General features: G+C 35.0%; 1 protein-coding gene across 32 annotated transcripts in view; it reads right to left on the bottom strand.

The window, feature by feature from the left end:
* The window catches only part of LOC109048981 (neurexin-3a), a 262,198-nt gene that overhangs the window by 46,113 nt on the left and 189,123 nt on the right, over positions 1–26,962 (bottom strand). For all 32 annotated transcript variants that reach the window (XM_042773788.1, XM_042773784.1, XM_042773790.1 and 29 more), the window contains one exon: positions 16,559–16,740. In XM_042773788.1, coding sequence (XP_042629722.1) covers positions 16,559–16,740 — 182 coding nt within the window. The remainder of the gene's footprint in view (positions 1–16,558; positions 16,741–26,962) is intronic.

A 26,962-nucleotide genomic window follows, 5' to 3' on the forward strand; every position in this document is an offset into this window, starting at 1 on the left:
TGAATTTTCTAATCAGAAAAAAAATGTTGATTTTAGTTTTAATAATCTTTCAAGAATTCCAGGACTTATTTCTTTGATACAACTTTTAATTTAATTAATTTCAATAATCCTGAATTTTGAATACAAGGTTGAATTCCACTTAATACTTTTGGATGACGCTTTTAGGACGTTATTCAAAAATGCCCAGTCAAATATACAACTCTGCTGAAGGCACAGTCTAAAATGACTGGAATGTCCAATTACTTACTGTGTATCAGTGTAAAAAAAATATAAATAAATAAAAAAAATAAAATACTGATTGCCAGATTGAGTTTGAATCAATGGGCCAGATAATGATTTTGCAAACAGAAAAGCTGAACAAAAATTAGACAAAAAGAAATAAATTAATAAATAAAATACAAAACATAGATGCAAGAAAGCATGGGCCTTTTGCAAACACTGTGCAAACAATCAAGGCTTAAATTAAATCTTTATATTAGAAGTACATAAACAGATTTCACAAGTCTGAATCCATACAAAGACCAAATGTATTATTTACTCTTCATTTTATTAGACGTTGTCACTAGCATGTTGCATAATGATCCACTGAAGTTCCGCCATTCTTTATAATGATGTCTATACGGCAGCAGTCTCTACTGCTAAAACCCCAATCCACATCTTTCCTAACTGAATCCCTCTTTTATTCCATAGGCCACTTCATTTGCTTTGCTGTTAACCTCTATCAAAATAGTATGATGCTCAATTCTAATATGCCTTTTAGGAAAAAATAAACATCAAAAAATTGCAAGTAATGAATAAACAGCAGTAGGAAGGAACAAAGCAAATATGTCCTTTTTTTTTGTATTCTGCAACACGCTCCTCTGATAGCAAGACAGTTAGAGTCCTGCTCCAGAATGCAAACTCCAATCATTACAGTCATCAATTGTGCTGTTCTTGCTTTCCTCTGCAGTGTGAGAAGCAAAGAGGTTTGCCCCAATGTATCACCTGGACAAATTGATAAGTGGCTAAAAGATGAACCCTGTGAGTGCCCGTCTGTGGAGAGCTGATAAGACGAGATGCTCCTCAATTGGCAGTAAAGAGAAAATGGAAGTGACAATTTTTCGCAGGTGATTGTTTCATCAATATAAGAGTCGATATTTTCAAGTCCACCTCTAAATAGTGTGGGATCTTTTCGGAACAACTTCATTACTTTCGGTTTAATCTGTGTCTCACTGCGTGCCGTTCAGCAAGTGCAAAAGACTAAAACTCTACTTTTATAGCTGTGGGATACGTCTAATGGAAAATTAGCAAGTAAAGAAATATAGACACGGATTTGCAACACTGCATTTGTTTTAGAGCACACAACATAATGTTAATTGAGAAACAAGATGGGTTTGATTATTTGTTGCATTATTACAGCATTTATAGTATAATAAAGACACTTTTACTTTAGATTACAGAGAAATCGAAGCATCGTGTTTATGATGTTTTGTTTATCACTCTAATTAGAATAGCATTTCAGCAGCAAGTTTCAGCAGCTAGACAAGCTTACTCATAATCACGAGATCTAAAAATGTCTTTAAACAATTCAACAATCATCCTGTCGAGGAATAACTGAACTTAAATAAACCGACTACCAATTAGTCCTAATTGCTACTTAAACTACAGACAGAAGATTTTCAATTTTCCACAGCCTTTCAAATTAGGTTTGCTGATACAGGCGAAATCTTGAGGGAGCCTGGCGTCCGTGGGACATCTGCGTTGAAGAGCTGCTGTGTTTTCACAGTAGTTTATGGAGATATCAAACATGTTGATGAGGCAGAAAGCACTCTTTAATTCATTGCTAGCTGCTGATTTGCCTGCCAAGGCTATCGGGTCCAGAAAATACAGACAGCTGCCAGACAATAGTTAATCTACCCAGAACTTGCTTTATCAACACTCTTATATGGCAAACGGAAAACAACATGGGGGCAGAACTTATATAAAATAACTTTGCTGACAGTAAACGGAGTCAAAGTTTCTTTCAGAAGTACAAACAATTGAAAAGAAAAAAAATGCATGGTAAGTGTGAGACCGAACGACCTCCAGTGGTTCATATTGCGGTGCATTTCAAGGACAGCGCTGCACTGTTTTCATGCTTTTTAACACAACAAAGAAAAAATGATGAAGGTCCTAAACACTTGGATGTGAGACACATTCAAATAATGATTTATGGTCTACAGGTAACAAACCAAAGAGTACAATGCGAAGCACTTTACAGCACCGTCTAGTAGAATTTTTCATCTTTTCGTTACGCACACAGACTTTAAGTGTATAAATATTAATATATAGGACATATAAAAGATGCTATGTGAAGTCAAGAAGATCAGATGCCTCTTTAAAAAATACAAATAAAAGAAAGGCAGCTGCTTATCACATTGAGTATGATCTGTCATGTGAGCAGAATATGAGTAGCCATATCCTCAGGGAGCTCACAAGACAAAGACATTTGTATTTTGTCTGCGGCTGATGCTGATCAGTCAAATTGTTATCTAAACAGCCCTCTGTGACATTACAAAGTACTCCACCTTGAGCCGACGTCCACTAGATGTTATTTACTGTTCTGCCGACCAAAGCAAAACTGAGAGATGCAATTTTTTTCCAATTTTCTAATTTGCTTTGTCAACAGAACGAATAGGAGCTTATTTCAGGGGAAAGTGTGGCACAAAATGTGACGAAATGGCACATGCCTCTGCGTCTTCTCTCCAGTTTAACTGGAAAACTGAAGGAGAAAGTCAAGCCATCACAAAAGCATCTACACTCTGATGGTTCGTTACACTTTATTGGTAATTAGATCACCATTACCCGGAGGGGGCAAGCTGATTATGTGGGGAACATCTTGTTAAAAACACAACTCATACTTCTGAGCCACTAATTCAAATTGCAAAAAAAAATAAAAAAAAAAAAAAAAAAAAAAAAAAATATTGTAAACTGACAGGTAACCCATAAACTAGAATTTCCACCACAAAATTAACAGAACTGAGTGGAACCATCTGGTTCCAGAAGTAAGAAAAAAAAATTGAATAAATAACAATATATCTCTCAGTAATACTGTTTTTACTGAGCATAAGCATAATTAAAAAAAAAGTATATATATATATATATATATATATATATATATATATATATATATCAGAAGGACAGGAGAGAGAGAGAGAGAGAGAGAGAGAGAGTTTTTTTTTTTTAACTAAAAGTTTTGAATGGTAGTGTACCTTTTTACTTGCAATGTTGTGTTTCTCCAGAGATGGTTAGAGAGGTTCATTAGCTTAAAACACTTTGTTAACATTTTTTATCCTTTAAGTAGAACAAATACTGCTGGAAAAGCAACATACAAGAGCGCCATTGAGAGATGATGAGAGGGGGATCGGGTCAATAGGGTCACATCTAGACATGTTGTTCAATGTGAGGCATGTAAGTGACTGGGATGTTGTCATTTGGGTCGCATTGAGGCATGTAAGTGACTGCAGGTATTCCATGTGTGTATGACCAGCCTCTCTTCTCGCACATGTTCTCACCCTAACAAGCAGAGGTAGCTTGTGATCAAGGGTTCGGGTTTTGAAGCCAGAGTGGTGGGCTGATAACAATCCCACTCGTTGACGATGTTTACGGCATAAAGCTTAGTTAGGCAGTTTCAGAGACAATTCATTTTCAAAGCAGACTTAGAAAAGACAAGAGATATGCTCCCTGTTTTACTCTAACCCCCATCACCCCAAAGCAGTTGTTTCCATGGTTACCGCTGCTGCTTCATTCCGCGAGTCGTCATGTGAAACAACACAGAGTTTTATCTGACATGTTTCACTCACAAAAGACATCTGTCATTTCTGAATGAACACTTTTACCTTTTCCAGCAAACATGAATATGATCAGATGTGTGGACAGCAATGTGCATGAAAAGATCACTTATTAATGACTAATTAATATATGACTAATTGCTTTTGAACTCTTAAGTTTGCGTGTGTAGTTTTCATGATGTCATAAGTGTGTTGTTGATGAGGGAACATTTCTAAAGGAAACTAATTCACTATGAACCTGACAATAAAATTATCAACACATTCATAATTGGCCCAAACGAATGAAGGGAGAGGAAGGGTGTTTATATCTTTTTTATGAACATTTCAGTACAATTATCAGGACCAAATATGCTGATTAAAATGTTATTTTAGCCTTTTATAGAACATGTGTATTTAACAGAAGCAATCAAATACTTTTCTGAGTGTGTTTTGAATAAAAGCCCCCTGAAACACCCTATCATTTACTGAAATTAGTTGTTTATTGCAAATCTGGTAAACACTGCAGTCCGTAACGATTTTCTGGACTGAGTGTTAACAGTAGTTTTCACACTTTTCTAAATATTAAATGCTCAGCGAATGAGCAAAATGTGTCAATATAATATAATATAATATAATATAATATAATATAATATAATATAACATAACATAACATAACATAATATAATATAATATAATAAATATAACATATAACATAACATAACATAACATAATATAATATAATATAATTCTTTTTTGAAAGAAGTCCCTTAAGATCACAAAGGCTGCATATATTTGACCAAAAATACAATATAAATAATAATAATAATAATGGAAAAAAATAGTACTTTTAAATAACACTTTACTATTATAAATAAATTTTTAAATATAATTTATTACTAAGATGGCAAAGCTGGCTTTCTTTAGTGTCACATGATCCTTCAGAAATCATTCTAATATGCTGATTTGCTGATTAATGTTGAAAAGAATGCAGCTTAAAATTCTTTGATTGAAAGAATATCTCAAAGAACAGCATTTTGTAACAAGGTAAAAGACTTTAATGTCATTTTTGCTTAATTTCAAGTATCCTTGCTGAATAAGAATATTAATTAATGTCTTTCAAAATAATAATAATTGTCTAAACAGCTTACTTTTTAGATATTGTGAAAAAAATATCTGTGAAAAAATGTGATATTTCACACACTTAGTTTATTTCTACACTAACTAGTTCATGTCATCTGGATGGATCCAATTTTATATTTCCTATATAACACCTTTCACACTCATATAGTGCACAACAACAGGTGCGCAGTTGTTTCCACCAAAGGTATCGTATGCGGTTCTGAACATATGTGATGCTTTTCTTAGATCTCTTCATAGCAACACCCCTGTTGTATTGTCTCTGAGCAGCATTTCACTGAAAGTGACGCTTGCGCTGTGCCATAATTTGTTCCGCTGGATTTTAAATATCAATTGGCATCATGTCAAGCCATTTAGGGCTGTCATTCTTCATTGGCTTGTCTGCAAACAAAGAGGTCATTAGGGATAAGAACTACTCAAAGTGATGTAGTGTTCCTAAATTATGGATGCAGTGATTTGGTCGGTGACAGAAGCATAAGACTACGCCAGGCTAGAGACAGATTTGTCTGACTTCACCTGTCTCTCTTACCAGACCTGATAATCACTGAGTTAGGATTAACATAAGCACGAAAATGCATTCATTTTTGCTAATTGTAAATGAAGCAGCTAAACAGTTGTAAGATAAAACCAATGATTAGAGAGCACCAGGTAGGCTGACAGAACTACTCAGTTTTGCATACAATATTTGGAGTACATGCTAAAGTAATTAAAATGATTTGAAGCGCTTTACAAAGAAATTAGCAAACACTCATTAACTCTTTGATAAGATGGACAGCTCTCTCCATTCAACAAGCCAAGAAGCATCACCGAGTAATCCAAACAAACAGCTGGAAATCACAAATTAGACAAAGTTTCTTTCTCATTAAAAGTGGAACTGATGCAACACAGCTTTTCAGTGTCACAATGTCACTTTTATGACCTCAGAATTCATTTACCAATCACTCAAGCTTAAAGGAGCAGCTATGAATTGACAAAGACTTGGTTGTTGCAGTAGTTGAGAACGTACTGTAAATAATGGAGTTTGATGGGAAAAGTGAGTTAGGACAATAGTGTATTTCAATTAGCATTCAAACAAAAGATGGCACTATCAACCACAAGGTCATGGGTTTGATTCCCAGGGAACTTATAAAAATGTCTCCTTTGAATGCAATGTAAGTAGCTTTGGATAAAGGTGTGTGCCAAATGCATAAATGTAAATGTGAAATGTCATTACTGCTCCTCATTAATACATTTATATATGTGGGTAAAGCCAACCAAATTCCCACTCGCCAGCATAAAACCGTTTAACTCCGTGACCTGTATGAATTCGCCAAGGTGCTTCACAGTAGAACTTCCCTACGATCCTTAACTGCTTTCATCTCTCTTCTTTTTCACTTTGACACAATAACTTTAAAAGACGGATTTGTAGGTCTTCAGTTGCACCACCCTGGATCATATATTTCACAACGCCTTTGGAACGACTCCCTGAAAATCAATGATAGATCCGTCCACACCATTTCTTGATTATCAACTATCCAAGCTTCCAGCTAGAGAATCACAACCTTTTCTCTACAAAAGGAAAAGGCTGAATAAAACAGCCAGAGAATCAAAGTCCGAGTAGTGAAGACAAAAATATCAGAAAGAACTCTTCAGGGTTATCTGCAAATACCATTTACTTTGCCTCAACTGAGTTATCAAAGTATTCAAAAGTCCTCTCATGGAAAAAAAGTGAGGTTTTATAAAGAATTTTATGGTTTTACTTAGTCAGAATTCATGCTCTGTATTTAACCCATCCAAAGTGCACACACACAGCAGTGAACACACACACACCGTGAACACACACCCGGAGCAGTGGGTGCCCGGGGAGCAGTTGGGGGTTCGGCCCGAGACTCAAACACACAACCTTAGGGTTAGGAGTCAAACTCTCTAACCACTAGGCCACGACTTCCCCTGAAAGACTCGACATCTAGAGCTGAAAACTAAAGGTTTTCCATTTTAGCCTAATTGTTGGTACATTTGAATGGATATTACAAGTAGGTCATTTTAACCTGTCTGATGGCTACTAAGAATTGTTAGGTTGTTCTAAGACTAATCATGTCATTACTGATTCTAAGACTAAGACTGTTCTAAGACTCTTTCCAGAGCACTGAAAACCTTTTCCCCACACAGGTTTAAAATCACAGCAGGATTCAAATCACATGAATTACCTCAGGAACGAAAAGAAAAGACGTTCAGTGGCTTCACAGCATGTTGTAAACATGACTTTTCCCTCTGAGAACACTCAGCTGTAGTTATCTCAAATTATCTCTCGACAAAGCCACGCTTAGACTCTTTGAACCCCTACTTGTTCAGCAAATTTTATAATTTAATCACTGGACAAAACCATTTACCACAGTACCAGTCAAACTTTCCTCTTAACTACTGGCAGAAAGGATTCTGAGTTACACATCGATTTAGAAAAAAATATTTTAGTAAATATTCTGAAAAGAAATGGTACCTTTTTGGAGCTGTGGTGATGAAACGGTTCCTTAGTTTTCTTTCTTTAGTTCAGATTGTCATTACTAAAAGCATTTCTCTTAAATACAAAAAGCAAATAAGCAAATGGAGAGGAATCACATGAATATTACATTGCATTTTCAACAGACACTGATGGATGCATAAGAAGTTGATGATTGGTTTTGGGCTAAATCCTGCAGAGAAGTGTCGGGAAACAACGGTCTAGTGAATTGTTGAATATAATATTGATTTGATGCCCGCTGGCCATGAGCAACATTGCTGAAGCAGACAGGTGCACTTATCTATTTCTGTGAGGCATCTATAAATCAAAGCTGAATAAATCTCTCTGTAACTGCTTTTGTATTTACATATATTGCCTTATTGTTGGGATTTTGTTATATACCACTATGCAGCATTACTTGATCATTTTTAAATCATTTTTGGAGAGAGCACTGATGAAACAAGCAGAGTTCATGAGAGCAAAAATAGAAAGAAAAAAAAGCTTAGCTGTACATTTACATGAAAAGAAAGAAATCCAGAAAAAAAGAAAGAAAAATGTTTTTGAAAGAATCCACTTATTCTGACCAAGGCTGCATTTATTTGATTAAAAATATAACAATATTGTGAATACATTATTGCAACTTAAAATCATTATCAGTTTTAAAATGTAATTTATTTCTGTCATGGCAATTCAATGAGGGAAAAGTGTTCAGTGTCACATGATCCTTCAGAAATCATTCTAATATGCTGATTAGATGCTCAAGAAACATTGCTTATTATTACCAAGGTTGGAAAAAGTTGTGCTGCTTAATATTTTTTTTGTGGAAATTGTCATTTATTTAGACTTTGTTTTATGATTTTTTGATGAATAGAAAGTTTAAAAGTTTATGTGTGATATTTTGCAACGTTATCACTTTTGATCATTTTAATGCATCAAAGTAATGATAATAATAGTAATAACACTTTTTGATTCCAAACTTTTCTCAGCAATTAACTGTGATTATTCAGATTAATTATTTGGGAATCCATGTTACTGATTTTGAATAAATCATGAAAAAAGATAAAAGTTTACACAAAAAGACAGGAACGGGGGAAAATAGTTTGTGTATGATCAATTATTATTATTATTTTATTTTATTTTTTTTTACAGAAAAAGTGTGCGTTGTGGATAACACAGCTCCTCTCACCCCATCTAAAAGTACAGCTTGAGGGGGAGGTCACTCCAAATGATCACATTTCCTGTCTGATTTTTGTACAGACCCTGGTATCTGAATTGCAGGGGAGGCAGTCACAGACTGCAATTTTTCCCAGAACATACAATTACCATCTTCTTAAGGTGAATGCAAAGTGACACAATGAAGTACTTTTGGAAATAATACTTCCAGTCTCAACCTCCCTGAGTGTCTCAGTAAATATAGAGTATTGGCTTAAATGAAGAGAAGAAAATAAATTAGATATAGATTGAGTGTGCTTACTTGAATGAAGTGTGTGTTTCTTTTATGTATTCAATGAGGTTGATTGGTTTGTTTATTTAGCTGGAGCAGTTTGGATTCAACATAAATCTGTACATCTCGCCTGACAGCATATGTTGTGCGGAAAGTGGGTCATGTAGGGAAGGTCTGGGCTGAGTGGCAAGCCTGTCACAGATTAAAACGTGGCTGGACAAAATAATGCAAAATCGTGCCCTGCAGCTGCCAGCTTTCTTTAATACGAGCTGAGGTTTTTTGGCAGTCCTTCGAGAATTGCCAGAAAGATCGCTGGGGAAGATTTGCTACCATTATCATTAGCTGGAATACATTAACGTTGACTCTGTGCACTGTTTTCTGGTGGCCAGAGTAAAAGTGTACATGTAACAATCGATGTTAATGAGACAACTAGAAAAATAAAAAAATAAAAATACTGGGAAGTCACTAAAATTTAACCCATTTTGAGTAAAACCCATGAGGAAGTGTCAGTTTCCTCCTTGTTTACACATCTGATTTTCCTAAACTGAACCCTGAGGATCAATGTACTTTAATCGGAATGACCTTCCAGGACATCTGCATTTTTTATTCTCCATCTGCGTTCACATTATGCTCTATTTCAGACATGGCTCTCATTCATCTGCTTTCAACTGCTGGCCAATTTAACACAATTTCCAGATCAAAAATACCTTAGGGGGATTGTGTTACACCGCTCTCATCCTCGCCTGTAGCCATGGTGGAGCCCGACAGTACACTATCACAGACCCCAAATAAAGCATTAATTGCAAACTGATTTGCTTTAGATTTGCTGATTTGAAAAAAAGTGTGACTCTGTGTAGACATAAAGGATACAGCGGTTTTACACCCATGTCTGGACAAAAGAAACCCTGGGTAGAATAGAGTGTGATAGTGAGCAGTACTGCATTAGTCCATATGACAAAATGTGTTACTACTGAATGTGAAAATAGTTATGATAATGCGACAAAATGTGTTACTACTGTATGTGAAAATAGTTATGTTCAGAAACAATTCAATTATTTTATTTGAAACATCAAATTATTTTCATACAGTACAGTATAACAGTAGCAGAAGACAAGCATACCTATATATATATATATATATATATATATATATATATCTATATATATATATATATATATATATATATGGACTTGCTACAGAATACATGTTTCATCTGTACACAGAATATTGATTTTCTAAGGGAAAACGCACTGTATAGCAGTGAATCCATTATTGTATTGTTAACCATTTTGTATGTATTATTTACCAATATGTATTAATTTTGGCTGTCTTGTATTACCTTTATATTATGTTTTAGAAATTTTAGTGAAAAATAAAATCAAAATTATTCAAATAAATCAAAATTATGGAAAGAAAGTTACAGTAAGTTCTAAGAATAGAAAATACTAATTAATTTGATTAATATACAGTATAAACATATGCATTTGTTGCAAAGGGCCGTATCATTTCTGATAATAAGAGTGATTATTTATAGAGGTGGCCAGGTGAAGGTTTAAGCTACAAGCCAGGAGTGTTTCGATTTTCAAACAACATTAGAAGGTAATATCAGACTCTGAAATATTGATTCATAACTCAGCAGTATGAGAGATTAAAGTTGGATTCTTTTGATGAGGGTGACCATGAAAACAGAAACTCAGAACGCATTTAGAACAGCCTCCTCTATGTCAAGTTCATTTATCCAGCTGGGCTTTCTTACCACAATGACCACACATAGAGCGAAAGAGCTGATCAGAGCCAACAAACCAGCTGTGCACCTTTAACTTGCACACACTGATGAACGTGCCAGGTAAACTAAACAGCCATATAAGAGGAAAGATTGAGGAAATGACACAGAAACATTGTATTGCACCTGCATTCCTAAGCTACAGTTGGAATAAGGCCATGTGTGATTGTGCTGTGATTAGCTCTACCGATGGATTATGGAAAAAGTATTTTGAAAAAAATGAGTTATATAAACTCAACAGCGTCCTACAGTTTTATCCACTTCTGTTTCTAGCTTTCCTGTGAATACATTGATTAATGCTTGTGTCACAGGAAAAAAATATGTGCTGTTACAAAGGGGTTTTATTTAAGTTGAGGGCATTGACAGTTGATATGAAGACACACTTAGCAAACATTCTTGTTTTATGCCGCATTCAGATAAGCATACATATATAAATTGTAAAGGTCACAATTAAGTATCTGAAAAAAAAAATATATATATATAAACTCAAAAAGACTCAAATGTAAAAAACAAGAAATTAGTTGTCTTTCCTGTCATACAATGGACTCTGCAAACCATTAGAAGCAGATGCATTTTAATTGCAGTAGTGGCAAACTTCATTAAAACCTAATGCAAATCCCCTTCTGCAGCAAAATGTCAATACCACATTATTTTCAGAGATTGCTAGGCCAAACTTGAAAACTACTTCTATGAAGCCGTCAGTAAATTACCCAATTACCAGCGACAAATTCCTCTGTGGATTTCTTCTGTATAAACAGAAAATAAATATTTGCATTTATAATACTTAAAAGGATATAAGAGCCGCAGATCCCCCACAACCAGAGCGTTCTGGTTTAGTCTCATCGCTTTTTCACGTCTTAAGAGTCTGTCAGAATGAAGTATATCCCCGCTCTTTGGTATTGAAACTGTGAACTCCGAGCAGCAAATGGAACAAGCTTGGTAATTGTGCTCACTTTTCTCACTCAGAATCATTCTGCACTTTAAGGCTGAATAGAAGTGGAATGGGATGCTTGTGGCAGGGGCCATTTAGCGCAGAGAGGTTCGCAGGATTGAAAATCAACAGGCAATGTGTAGTTATGCTGCTCACTGATTAAAAGAGATCAACACCATTGATTTTCTGTACACTTAAATCATTCTCTCTTATAGGATTTTAGTCAACAGCTTTGGTGGCAAAGACTGCTGGTGTCGGAGCCATTTATCCTTTCCCTCTTCTGTCGATATGTGGAAAGCGCCCACCTACGTAATTCAGTTAAAATGACTGGCCCATCATTGGACCGTGTCATTTTAAGGCTCCTGTCTATTTGGCCAAAGTACAAGTTTCTAAACAGAAAAGACATTGGTTAACATTATTTAAAATGGCAGTAGTGAGCGTTTTGTATTGTAGGGGATGAAAAAGACCTTTAAAGTAAATTGAAACATCCCGTCCACTCGTGTAGCAGTAATACAACATGGGGGCAAAAGCAATTTGTAGAAGCGCTTAGTTTTTTACCCTAATTACACACTTACTTCCAGCTGTGCAGCTGGTGGAGGGAAGCTATTTGCTGTTAATGAGTATCCAACGGTCTTACAAAAAAAAAAAAAAAAAAAAAAAAAAAAAAACCTAATGCTGTGCAGGCGCTGATGTTCATATTAGGGAAGAAAACGAATTTGAAACACATATAACTTTAGTCATTTGAAACTTTCTTTAAGTGTTTAACTCTTAAGGAACACAGAGAAACAGTTTCCAATGAATGTGTGATGAGTGTTACAATCAGCTGGAACAGCAGGGACATCTTCATGAGAGTCTCTCCTCGCCTCTTCCTCTCTCTCCAGCAGAAGACGTCTAAATTAAAGGCATTTAGCAGACGCTCTTATCCACGACGACTTACAAAAGTGCATAGTTTTCCCGTGTGATGGTCAACAGATGGCAAACATGCCGGCACAAATTGTTTATTGGTGGTAGGGAAACAGTGGCTGTAAAAAGGCTAAAACTGTGTGAGAGTGTGTATGTCATGAATGGGTTTACTATTGTGAAAATATAATTCTAGAATGCATGACCATATAGGAATGCAAAGAGGTTGTCAAAATGACTTGTACTGGATTCATTGGTTTTCTACCATGAAAAGGCAAATGCTCAAAGAAAATATTTTACTTTGTTATACACAGATGTATAGATGTTTCAGTAATGTTAGTTTGTTCACTTTACATGTACATATTAAATAAAAAATTAAATTTGACTAATTATAACTATAACAAATATGTATTTATGTGAGACATTTAAATTTGCTGGCAACTTTTTCAGATTATCAAGCTAAAATCACTGCAATTAGGATTAGCAAATCTCATTCAAAATGTTTTCACACTTCTGTCCACAGATTTTACACTCCTCCCTATTGAGGGAAAGAGACCAGGAATAGGTTTGGACACATCATGGTCTTTTAGATAATAAGAAACATTCATTCAGGTGTGATCAAACGTTTAACTGGTGATGTATGTATGATATGAAATTGATGAAGACATTTAATTTCAAGCTGTGAATTGTTATAAAGACAGAAAATTATTATGATGTCAAAATATGTAATTGACACAGCTCCAAACCTCAAATCATAATTCCTCTTTCTTTGTTCTGATTTGAAACAACCACTTTTCACAATCCAGTCCTTTTCTGATGGATATAATCAAGGCCCATGCACTTTTACCTGTTTCACTGAGAAATATGTCACACTACAGATTTAAAATAAGTTGAAAATCATGTTTTAAGGTGACTTTGAAAATTATGAGGGTTATGAAGTGAGGGTGTGACAAGGCCTGTTATGCTATTAGGATGAATGTGTCACATGGACAGAATACATGGCGAGAAGCAGATGGCATGTCTATATCTTCACTTCTTCTGACTGAAGACACATCAGATGACTTTAAAAGTGAGAAACGCCAAAATTTACAGTGGACAGATGTTCCCTGCTTTGATGTGTGGAGATGCAAGACATTTCAATCGAGAGTAAATCGGACAGTTCACTCAAAAAATCCCTGTCATCATGTACTCACCCTCATGTAGTTCCAAACATGTATGACTTACTTTCCTCTGTGAAGAAGATATTTTGAAGAATTTTGTCCATACAATACATGTCAGTGTGGTCCATGTTGTTCTGGACCCCACTGGCTTTCATCGTATATATAAAAACAAACTGAAAAACTCTTCAAAATATCTTCTTTTGTGCTGCAAATTGTGGAAAGTAAGTCATACAGGTTTGGAATGACATGAGGGTACATGATTCATTTTAATTTTTTTCACGTAACTACAGTATCACTTTAAAACTCTGAAGTTAACATACTAAGCCCAAGAATGAAAACAAGCGATTAATAATAGTAGTCATGAGGTAGCATTTTAGTTGGAATTTTGATATTAATTTGACACCGTTAGATTATTTGGTTTGTTAAGACTTGGAGTTAAAGTGATTGGTTAACAGACTTCATCACAGCGGTTGCCATTTCAGAGGTGGCATGTTTGAAGGGCAACTGCACTGACATTTCCCTTGTTGCCGGAAACTGTCTAACAAGGTATTCCATGGTGTCACCAGCCGCTTAGTTCAGAAGTGTAAGAGACAGACTTTACAGCTGAAAATAGCTCACTCATTATCAGCGCAGAAGAAATGAGTGGAGGGAGATTTCCATAATCAGCCAAAAATAAAACAGCGACATTTTGGCCATCCTCACCTTTTACTCTTCCCAAAGGTGAAGGCAGACATATTTACAAGCATATTTACGTTCCAATGACTAAACGTTTAGCGCTCAAATCTAAAAAGAGACCAAAGACGGAATGTGCCCTGTATAATGTTCCAAATGGAAAGATTAATTCCACACCAGTACATGCCAATCAAAGGCAACTCCCAATCACTCATTACGTAAGTTTCGAAACTGCCAATAAAATATGGCAGCTTAATTCCCTTTACTCTAGAGTTGTGCTCTAGATTTAGTTCATTTGGCAGCAGAGGCTTCTTTCCATCAGCGCTACACTGCTATAATGGGGCGAGCATGTATGTGTGTGTCCATGTGTGTCATAAAGGGTAAACGCAGGGGGTGAGGGTTTAGTGAAATGCCCTTAGTTATATTGCCCATTACAGAGCCCCAGGACTCCCTGTGGACCACCAACATGGGCTACAATAAAACTAGTGGACAGATGGAGATAGCCAGAGAAATATTCCCCATTCACATAAAAAAAAAAAAAAAAAAAAAAAGGACATCCATTCCCCCCATTAAACTACAAGGTCACTTGTTTGATAAGACAATGTGATAAGATTAGACTTTTTTTGTTTGTTTACTCTCAGTTTCATTATATACTCCCAATATTCTATACTGTATAGTCAGATGTTTTGGAATTTGTAGGAAAAAGCAGGAAATAATAAAAAGCATCCATAATTAAGTATCATTTTTCAGAAGGTTCACAAGAACAGACCAATGTAATGCATGCATGTGTGTGTGTGTATTCTGGTGTATTAATCAAAATGATCTTCTACATAATTTATACTAAACAGTTTTTTTAATGTGTTGAGACACTCATAAAATCAGTAAATAATAAAAAGCAACAATAATTAATTATACTTTTTCAGTAAAATGAACATAGCCAGAAATATGTGCAATTTTGTATTTATTTAAACATTCAAATAGCACATATAACTTTGTGTTTGGATGCCCACATTTTTTTTATATATCTTGTATGAGCAGTATAAATAAAAAAGAAAACACTCTAATGACCTCATTGTTCATTTATGAACAAAAGACCCCATGGTGAAAATGAATCCTTTTGTCTTTCAGAGAAACAGGTTAATTACCAAACCAGCATCCATTACATGAGTGCTGAATTATTTACATTATGGACACATCCGGCCAAATAGAAGCTCCGGCCATGGACAAACTGTTGGAAAAGAGCTGCTGGGCTTCAGCGTGGCATATGTATTGATTTTTAATAATTTGAAAAGAACATTGTGCAGCTCAGCAAAATAAAACACACCATTCTGAAGTAATTCACAGTTGTTATGGGTGATCTGAGGAACAGTTTTTTTTTTTTTTTTTTTTTTTTTATACTGTACAGTAGCTGTTGAGTGACAAACTTCTCATTGGCACTGACACAAAGATTAATGCAGAAGTGAAGCTGTGCAATTCAAAACAGAGCCGTTTGAGAGAAATCATTATTCTCGGATTGAGTATTTACAAGGACATGCAACAGAAAGAAAAAGAAACCGCCTACAAGGTATCTACTCACAGAGGTGTTGCGTTGTATGAAATGCACAGAATGCTAACACCCTGTCGACACCCTAAATCACTCCCGTTATTATCAATGCAGCACTGACGCATACACTGGTAGGAAGCATATGTTATGTCGCGTCGAGATGTGTCTATTTTTGAAACACTGCAGAGCTACTCCTACCACATAATTGTCCATGTCTGTATGAAATAAAATTAATGCACTTATATCACTTCACCTTTTTTTTCTTTTGCTATGAGTTTTATTTGTAATTTATTTAAAACCGATGCCTTTGGTCTATTAATTAATTGTAATATATAAATAAATACATTATTGTTCTAAAGTTTGGAGTCTGGGATTTTTTAAATGTTGGAAAACTTTTTAATGGAATCTTCGATGATTAGAATGTTCACAAGAACCGCATTTATTTGTAACAGAATTTTTCTGCAACTGTAAAAGTTTGGTCAATGTAATACATGTATGTTGAATAATAATTAAATAATTATAAATATAACAAATATATAAAATACATAAATATTTGAACCATTAATTGATTTTATTGATGAAATCATCAGCCTCGCAGCTGATTACTGGTCAAGCCAAGTGTGAACAGGGCATCAGAAACACATCTTTTTTTTTTTTTTTGGTTGACCTTTAATATTGAAATTTGTAGATGTGGCCGATCAAGTTAGAGGAAGCACTGACTTACAATGTGGAGCATGAGGTAGTCTCCCAGGCCGGGTGCGCTGTCTATGCGGATCAGGATGCCATCCTTGAGCGAGGTGCTAAAGCCCACTGTCAGTCTGTCCGTACGGGTGCTCGGGCGCTCGTTGGCCGGCCAGTTAAAGGTTATGAGGCCTCCACCTTTTCCAAAGATATACGTTGTTCCAGCTGGAAAAGATGAGAATGCAAAGATCAGCATGTATTACTGAGGGCTTGACTCGAAAAGTATTTGCAGAAGAACCTTTTAATTGGAAAAAAATTCAAGAAAGAATAAAGAAAGATAGAGCCTAATATCTTAAGAGACATTTTACTACCATGCACTTTCAGCCAAGGTGAAATATAAATTGAAGAGGCCCATACATATATATATTCACACACATTAATACATACCTTGAAAATTAAATAAATAAATCTACAAAAATATGCTGAAATTTTGTATTTTAATACTTATATTGAAATTAATATATATATTTAAATTTAAATTTGTATGCTGTTTTTATGAAATAGTATTTTCTTTTAAATAATTCTTATGTACAACAGTGTATTTATTGACATAAAATCCACTGTAATGTCATTCCAAACGCATAGAGAAATAACAGCAGGACGAAAATCAGAATAAAACCACACATTGTCACATCCACAAATGGTAATAGTACAAGAACCAATGATGTGCCACTAAAATGTCCTTTTCAAGTTTCCACAACTAGGCCAAAGACTTTGAGAAAAGTCCTGACATTTCTAAGTTGTCAGCGGCTGCTCTTACCAACGTTCTCGTAGCGCTAGCGATCGGATCTTAAGCATGAATAATGCCCACACCTGGGTCAGAAAAGTCATAATTCTTCAGGCTCATATTCTCAGCAGAGCCTGCTGGAAAATGCTGTGACCTATCCAAGTTAAATATAACTCTTTCCAGGGAATAACAGCAGGAGCCTTTGACGAATGATTTCTGTTATTATCATGCATTATACGAGGGAAAACGTAAACGCAAAAGGCTTCACCTGGAATAGAGGTAGGGCAATCATTTTTTTCCAATTTGACTGGCCGCATACTGAAACTCAGAGAGCGGTGCTGTGGTAAACAAAAGCATTGTTGGGTAAACTGCAATTTCATGGGACTATTTGTTTTGGACAACAGTTGCAATGGGGGGATTGTGGTGCAAAACTATTCTGTTGTTCCCCCCCCTGCTTTCAACACTCTACCAACAAATGGCTGCATGTGTGTTCGGAAAGGGGACAGCTGGCAGAACTGCCCTCCACTCAAGGGGCCTGTAAAGTGGAACATCTGGCCCTGGAGCGGATCATGCACTCACACAATATATCGCCCCCTCCATCTCAGACGTGCCGCCACTTGCAGTCCCTTTAAAGCTCTCATTCTCAATTTGAGTCGTTGACTTCAGCGATTCTTTCCCACAACATCTTGGCAAGTCATCGGGGCAGCAGCATGTAATGTATATGCAAGATATGGCCAAATGCATAAAAAGTTATGATTTTGCCATTACAGGCGACACATCCGTCATTAACTTCTGACAGATCACACCAATACACAACGGAAAAGTCACAGCTGGAGATGCGATAGCGCCATAGGTGCAATCTTTTGCTCATGGACAAGACGGAACTGAACCTCATTTGCACTTATATATGTGTCTGAGTTTGAATGAAAATTATTCAGAGGTAATGCATTTAATGTCATATGCAGAGGCATGAATTCCGCTGGTATTGCATTTTTACACTGAAAGCACTTAAAGGTTGTTAATTTTTTTTTTTTTAATGATTTTGGAGGTGTTCTAGACTTGCGCTGTTATGTCAGACATGTAATGACTGTGAGGCTTTTAAAACAATTAAGAAACCTTAGTGTGCCATCCTTTCTGCATTTTGATGAGCTCGCAGACATCTTCAGTGATGTATGTCAGATTAAGATGTAAAAGAGAAATGCAGTGGAACATTTTCTAAAGAGGAAGTAGTGTCAATGGTTTACTCAAAAGCAGTGCCTGCCTGCAGAATGTTCTTTAATAAATTAGCTGCCAGCTTCAAACAACCCTGCTAATGTGAATCTTAACCTGATAAGCATTCAAATGAGGACAGAACCCCACCAACAGAAAAAAAGGAGAAGAAAGGACTTATTGAGACGCATACAATGTATTTCTCAAAGCCTCTGTATTTTATTTTAGGTTTTCGGCACTAATGGATTCCTTGGTTAAAATTTTCCATTAAGTAAAAGGGTGGTATCTCTTCAAATGGAGGGTGTTCTACCTTTAATGGAAATCCTTCCAGTGACCTAGAATACAAAAACTGAATTATCAATAAACAGTCAATTATTTCGCAGAGCAAAATGGAAAACATCCGGACCTTTCCCCACATTTTCTAACAGTGCAATGTGATATGTGTATTTATGTTTGTATAGCTGATGTGAATATGTTATTGAAACCTTTTAAGGTACCAAAAACACAACACATGTCTGGGAATACAGAATATAAAACAATGTTTTGCAACTTAGTAACTGCATATCAAACAACACTGTAGGTCCCTAGCCCAAAGTAGTACACATTAAATATTAAATACACTTCACATGTCACATTTTGAAATCATAACTCAAATAAATACAATGCTCAAAATCCATATAATTAGGATTAATGATCGATTCCAAAATTAAGACTGATAGGAATGCCCATAACACAAGTTATGTATAGTCAGGGTTATGTATTTTTTTTATTAGTATTTATTATTTTAGTATTAATTATTTGTACACATTACACAGAAGTATATAAGATATAATATTACATTTTAATATAATAAAATATAAATGTAAAATAAAACAATTTATAATTTAATATTTAGCGATTTTAATTACTATGTGAAAAATACACTATACATCTGTGCATTAAAGCACATATCAGTCGTGGGATTCATTCATTCATTCATTCATTCAGGTAAGTCATTCAAACAAGATGAATCATTTAGAAATGAAACAATTACTGAATCAAGTGACCAAAGTTACTGAATCATTCATTCAACCGATTCGCTGATTCATTCAGGAACAAAACAAGCCAAGTAACTTTATTTAGTTACTTGAGTAATCTTTCTGAATCTTTTTTACTAAAGTAATCATTATGAATGAGTCATCAAATTAATGTTGTTGATTTAACCGATTGGTTCAAAAATTGGTTCAAAAAATCTTCCTTTCTTTCTTTATTTACTTGAGCACTACTATTCTAAAATTACTTTAACTCTACTAGAATTTTAATAAAAAAATTTTTTTTTTTGAGAAGACTACATTAAGTTAACTTGCGACACCATGAGAGACACCAGTACTTAATTAATTTGTGGAAATTCATCTTATTTGGTTTTAAAGTGTATAACCCCAGAAAAAAACATTCTAATCTCATCTCAGCTTTATACTCTTATCACCACAAAGGACAATCACCAACAAGGGCACATCTCTTTGAGACGTGCTGGTTACAGCGATAAGGCGCACACATGATGAAGAGTTCATGCAGTAGGTCACGTATCGAAGAGCACAGCCTTCATCCGCTGCATTAAATCTGCAATTAGGAGACTGTAACTAGACTGTGGCAACACAGACAATAAAAAGGTGCTTCTTCCATGTGTCAGCATGCAAGGTGGAAGTTCAAAGACCTGTCGCCCGATCATGCATACGATCATAATGTAAGTGAAAATGAAATGCTTGCGCTCAATACGTGATTCATCCACACATGCCCTATTGATATTCCGTAAGTGTGAAATGGAAATTGTCCTGCTGAGCTTCGTTCCTCCAAATTTGACTGTAAGATGAGAATGCTCAAAAGCTCAATTTGATCATGTACATCCCAGGTCCTTCTTTTCAGCCCAACACCATGCACGTACAAAAATTGCTTGCCTATACACAGAGATGTAATATCTGAAATAGAGTATTTTAAGCAGTCAGGCACTGTGCTAGAATGATCCCAAGAGTCAACAGTATAGAGCCGCTCTCGCCGTGAGTGTCGGGAGGTTTAAACTCTATCAGCTCAGCAATTGGTTCTGAGCTTCTTAGATAAGGAGGTGATTAGAAAAGAGAGCAGGAAGAAGTCCTGTCTGCTCAAAACTTGAATGTGAGTCGCTGTGAAGTTCTAGACTCACATTTAGCAGATTTCTGATTTGATTACAATGACAAAGGCGAGACCAGACATACGTCACACACTCAGCCGATTCAGTGACTTGTGTCGCTTTGGATTGGGTTTTTAATTTAACTAGCAAATGAGGAGTTATGCTCACAGCGTGAAACCCACAGAAGATATGTGAGTTGAATAGACCCATTTCTGCCAGTGGGGCACCACATGAATAACATTCATATTCTTTCTTTTTCAAGTGCAAGTATGATACGACTGGCCTTGTGGCTTGTTCGTGACTGATTCTGTGAATGCTTCAGAGATTGAAGATGGAGACAGATGGGCACAATTTTCCTATCCTCAAATTTCAAGCAGTTTTTGTATGATTGCTAATGTGTTTAATTTTGGCACTACTAGCATTACTAAACAGAATTTTTCATTGGTCTAACAAAGAGAAAGCCCCACTCCAAACCAACGCCATTGACTGACTCAAAACACCGTGGCTCTGTGAACATTTCAAAACATTATTCAACCAGTGTTTTTTTAAATATTTATATACTATTATAGTATTTATTCATATTTTGAACTTGCTTTTATTTTTATATATTCTGTTTTCATTTTATTTTGTATAATTTTATGTGCTGAGCGGCATGTGTTTTTTATTATTATTATTTTTATATATATTTATAGTTTAAGTTTAAGTTTTAGGAATGTTAGTACTTTTTATTTTATTGTTTGTTAGTTTCCAAAGCAACATTTCTAATTTTCATTTGAGTTAAAATTTTTCATCAGTATTTATATTTTATTTTAGCTATATTTTAGTCAAAAAAGATGTTTTAGTTTCACTTCAGTTGTCAAAAACAACACTGAATTCAACCTATGAATTACTATGGATATTAGAAATGTATTACTTTTTAAGATTAAAAATACACTTAAAATAAAAAAAATAAAAACAGATGAATGATTCAGAAGTGAAATATCAGATTTCATATTAACAATGAGCTGTTGGCACCACAGCATATTGACACATTTGTCCACAAAACAAATCTGGCTAATTCCAAATTCTACTCTTCCTCTCATTTCCTGTGCTCTCTCAACAAAAGGCCAAAAAAATATATCACAGCACTATGAATATTTGGCATCCACAGCAGCTTCTCTGATATCCCAGTCCAAATTTACAACTGTTTGCACTGTTCACTTTCCCATCATTCCTCTTCATCTGTGAAAATTCAGACAGTTGCTTTGGGAGATTAACAGATTTTAAACTAAATAAATGTTGTGCAGGAACTGTGCCAATCGCAGAGCTCTTACCTCATTTGAACACAACACAGAAAGACATGCAAACTCGACAAGCACGGAAGCATAATCATTACAACACACAACATATTGATTCCCTATTCACTAGAGCTGGAAGATTAGGAAATGTATTCGTAATGTGGCTGAGTGGCAAGCTTTATGAATTACTTCCACTCGACAAACACATGCGGAGACAGCATCCATTGTGCAAATGTCCTGTGGGCAGGGGAATCATGTTACACATTTCAAAGCTATCTAGGTCTCGCCACATATGCCGAGAATATGAGTGGGACTGAGGCTTCTCCCGGAATGATGACGTCACTCACGGCATTGATGACTGTGAACGTTTCTGCCAAATTCTTGTCGGGCTGTATTTCATGGCTGGCTTTTCAGCGGCATGGAGCACATCCTTTAAGCAGAATGTGCTCATCTACTGTGAATAATCTCCAAGTGTTTGCCTCACAAAAGAGAAGACAAATGAGAAGCATCATAATTACAGAGAATGACTGATGACTTAGCTTTAAGCACAGTTCTCTCGCACCGATAGCCCCCGTAGCATTTGATCCAAGATGGCACAGAGTTGATTTATTGGTTTGGCATTCTGTTATTAAAGGAATAGTTCACTCAGATATGTACATTTTGTCATTATTTACTCACCCTTATGTAATCACTAGAAAAGTGTCTTAAATGTAGTCTGTACAGCTATATTCCAACACTTCTCAAGTCGTACACACACTAGTTATGTGACTAAATCAAGTCAGTGAGCTGAAATGAAAAGTGTTCTTTTACTGTGGTCCATAAAAGTTAATCATGACAAAATGTATCATTTGATTAGATCATCAGTATCATATACTATTATCATATAATATATATTTTTACCATACCAAAACATTTTAATATTATACATTTCTTTTAATTGTCTTATTACCATATTTATCATTTTATCATGTCATATACATGACAGTATGAATATGATAAAATATATAAACTAAATAAAATGTTCCTTTCAAATATAACTTCAAACACTGATCTATGATAAAATATTAGGAAAACATATATATATTTTTTTCATTTTAATATTCATTTATGTTAATATTTATTTTAATATTATTATATTAATGGCAAAATAAAATAAGCTAAATAAATAAATACAAATTTTCTTTCAAGCATATCATTTCAATATTAATTCAAATAAATTAATTTTCTATCATATTATTAATGTAAACTAATAATACAACAATATTAATATTAAAATCAGTATCATAATTTTATCATATTAATATCATCATATTAATAGTATATCATATTATGATATACCAAGGGTCTTCAACGTTTTTCAGGGCAAGGACCCCTTTGTCGATAGAGACATGACTCAGGGACCTCCTGATACAAAATGTGTCAAGCGGAGCTACATATTAAGTATATAGCATTTGATATTAATAGAAAGTAACCATATTATGATTAAGAATAAACTGTTACAGTATGTGTATATTATGTTAAGACAGTAGATCAGAACTATGCACATTATTGTCATTGCACATGCATCACTGCCTGTATATTACTTTTTATTGTTAAAATGTAGATTTATGCATCATAAAAAAAAAACATGTTGAGATTTAAAAAACAAAACAAAAAAACAATTAATTAGTTGTTTGCAGTTGTTGTAAATTATTTTAATGGATTTGCAGAGTCAAACATTTTAATTTTACTAGACAGAGGGACATTTATATGTACCTGAACTTTAGCTTAAAGTTTACTAAAATGTAACTTTTTTTTTTTTTTTAAGTGAGATAGATAATTAAGAATCAATTAATTTGAGTATCTGAAATTAGTGAGGGTTTTCTAATAAAGTGCAGATGTAATGTGTAAGCAACGGCTCCAACGTGACAAGAATAGCAATGTACAGTGAGACATTTAACATTATTTACAAGGCACTGCTTTTAAAAATAATTGGAATGGAATTAAAAAAATACATTGATACGAATTTTTCTTTAGTAGTCTATTAGTCTGCATTTAAATTACATATATATTTTTGACATGCCATATTTTTGTCCCATGCTAAAATCACTATGTCAACTGCACCTTCAGAGTGAATCACGTATTTATATGTAGATGTCACTTCCAAAACTTTGCAGCATGTAATTGGCCATCGGTTCTCTTAGCAGCATGAAAAACAATATTTTTATTCAACGGATTATAGCTATATAGCCTGGAAATGGTAAAAGACTGCTCACTTTACAGTCACTAAAAAGCTGTAACTCATCTCAGTTCGCGATCTCACAAAATTCCATTAAAATCAATAAAGTTGTCTACACTGCATAATGAATCTCTTACTCACATTGTGTCATTGTTTGTTAATGAGAGATGATTCGTGAGAGTGAGCATAACTCTGCACTGAAAAGAAGCTCCGGTGATTTAAGAGGTGAGTGGATTTGAACTTAAACACCTTTCACATCCTCCAGAGATCAAACTCAAAAACGCAATGGAGCATTTGCTAAATCTGTTTCGCCAATAATATTAGCCTATATCATTGCATTATCAACTGAGTGTGCTCTTGCTTTCGTTTCAGGGTGCCTATATTTAAAAATGACTTTTCCCCTATGTTTTAATTTTTTTTTAACAAAAAAAAAATAGTTGTGATCAGTACCCCTGCAGACCCCCAGTTGAAGACCCTTGTGATATATAGCATGATAAAAGGAAACTTTATTTAGCATATGCATTTTATCAGTTTATCATTTTCATTTTTGAATGAAACATCCACACAGGCTTCTGGACCGAATCGAAAGATTAATTGAAAAGATCTGACTTACAAGAATGATTCGTTCATGAATCAACACGCTACTTTTTGAGCTACAGTGGATGTCAAGATTATTAGTGAATAACAACAAAATTGAATCTGTTTCTTACCCAAAGCTTCTGCTTTAGAAAACTTGAAATAAAGTCATATATGCCACTTTTATGATACATTTATAGTGCTTTTGCAGTTTTTTGAAGCTTGAAATCTGAAACTGTGTTCCTTATGACTTTGTAACTCAGGTTTGGAACAACATGAGGATAAGCAAATGACTGTTTGTCCTCCTTTTTACCCATTTATCTTTGCTTTATCCATGAGAGAGAACAACAAAAAAAGATGCTTGCTCTGATTGAGATTAACATTGTCTTTTGGTTAGATACTTCTAAACGGTTGTTTTTGTGTCTATGCTGTAACTGAATTGCAGTGAGAAACTGAAGTTAGGGAAGAATTGTCTTTTCTGGTGGGGTGGTAATCTCAAAAAATGTGAATTTTTCATTTTAACATAATGTGGCCTTCAAAGTCCAGAGAAAATAATAGAAATGAAACATGCAGCCAAGCCACAGCAGTAAACCATGTATCCCTCACCGTTACCATTTCCCATGCTCCCCAGCTGTCTGACACTGAATGTTCACTAGGATAATTGGCCATTACTTCTACTTTTGTGTTTAAAGTCCCACTCTCTGAGATTTCCTAAGGTTATATTATGACAAATTATCCAATTTGCTCCACATTTTAGTTAGTGGCACTAAGCCTGCCATGGTAATAGGTTAAAAGCATTTTAGATTTATTTCCCTTTGGCATAAGAAAAAAAAAAAACTATATATGTATATATACATACAGTACATACATGCATACATACATACATATATACTGTATATATATATATATATATATATATATATATACAATATATATAGATAGATAGATAGATAGATAGATAGATAGATAGATAGATTGATTGATATATAGATATATAGTATACATTAATTTTTCACGCTGGTTGTTTGTGTAAATAACTTAATACTACATGGGGTATATGTCGGGCTGTCTCATCCTCTAATGGGGGGTTGGGTAAATTAAATCAGGGGTGGGGAACGTTGATCCTGGAGGGTCTGTGTCCCTTGATGAGTTTATGTCTAACTGTGTAATGAAGACCTTGATTAGCTTGTTCAGGTGTTTTTGATTAGGGTTGGAGCTAAACTCTGCAGGGACTCAGCCCTCCAGGATCAATGTTCCCCACCCCTGCTCTAATGTGTTGTTTTGTACACCGTGACACATATTGTCGGAGCCTAATGGTTATATGCTCCAATGCCTTCCTCCTTAATGTCCTATAAATTCTTGTTATTCTCAGTCTGGACCACTGAATAAGTGTTGCCCCCTTGTTGTCATGACAACAGCCATTTCACTGTACACTGCTGGTAGGAACATGATATAGTAATCGCGGGAGAAGTTCTCAAACTTTACGATCAGTGGCAGTCTTCTGGTCAAGTCCCTTTGGTCTCTGTGTGGGTATTATGTGAGTACTTCACTATTTATGACTCTAATTACACATAACTCTCTCTCAAATTTCCTTTTGTCCCTTTTCCACTCCCTCAATTTGTCCAAAACTTTCAAACTTTCATCAGGGCTTTGTGGTTTGAGGGGAGTTCATGATCTCTTTGTCTAGTTGGCTTTGAATTGCTAGAGATGTTGTACAATTAAACAAATGGAGCTGCTCCCAGGGGCTCTGGTTGGAGATAAATGCCTTGATGTTGGAGATAAACACCTAGTAACACACATCCATGGATACAGGCTTTCAGTGGAAGGAACGACAATGAGCTTTAAAATCACTGATGTTTTAGTCTAAAATCTCTCTTTCAAGTCCACTCAGACATTTTTCCATGTCATGGCATACTGACTGAACTCTAGCGTTTCTATGGTTTCACTGTGACATTCAGAAAAGTATGAAATTTCACAATTTAAAGTTAATACAAAGAAACACAACGAAAAGGCCCTTTAGAGAGGCAAGAAGGTCAGGTCCGGCCAGGATAGAAGAATTTGCTTCCTTTAAACTTTCATAAGTTGGAATTTAAACTGAATTGTCCACAGGCAAGACGAATTTGAATTGTTTTGAATTTGAACTTACTGAATTGTAAATCAAATAAATTCAGCACAGGTAGTGCATTCTGAAGTGCAAATGACGGGTTCAAGAATTTCCACATTGGTTCATAAAAGTT

This window comes from Cyprinus carpio, chromosome A17 (assembly GCF_018340385.1).
Source record: "Cyprinus carpio isolate SPL01 chromosome A17, ASM1834038v1, whole genome shotgun sequence".
NCBI classification, from domain to species: Eukaryota; Metazoa; Chordata; class Actinopteri; order Cypriniformes; family Cyprinidae; genus Cyprinus; species Cyprinus carpio.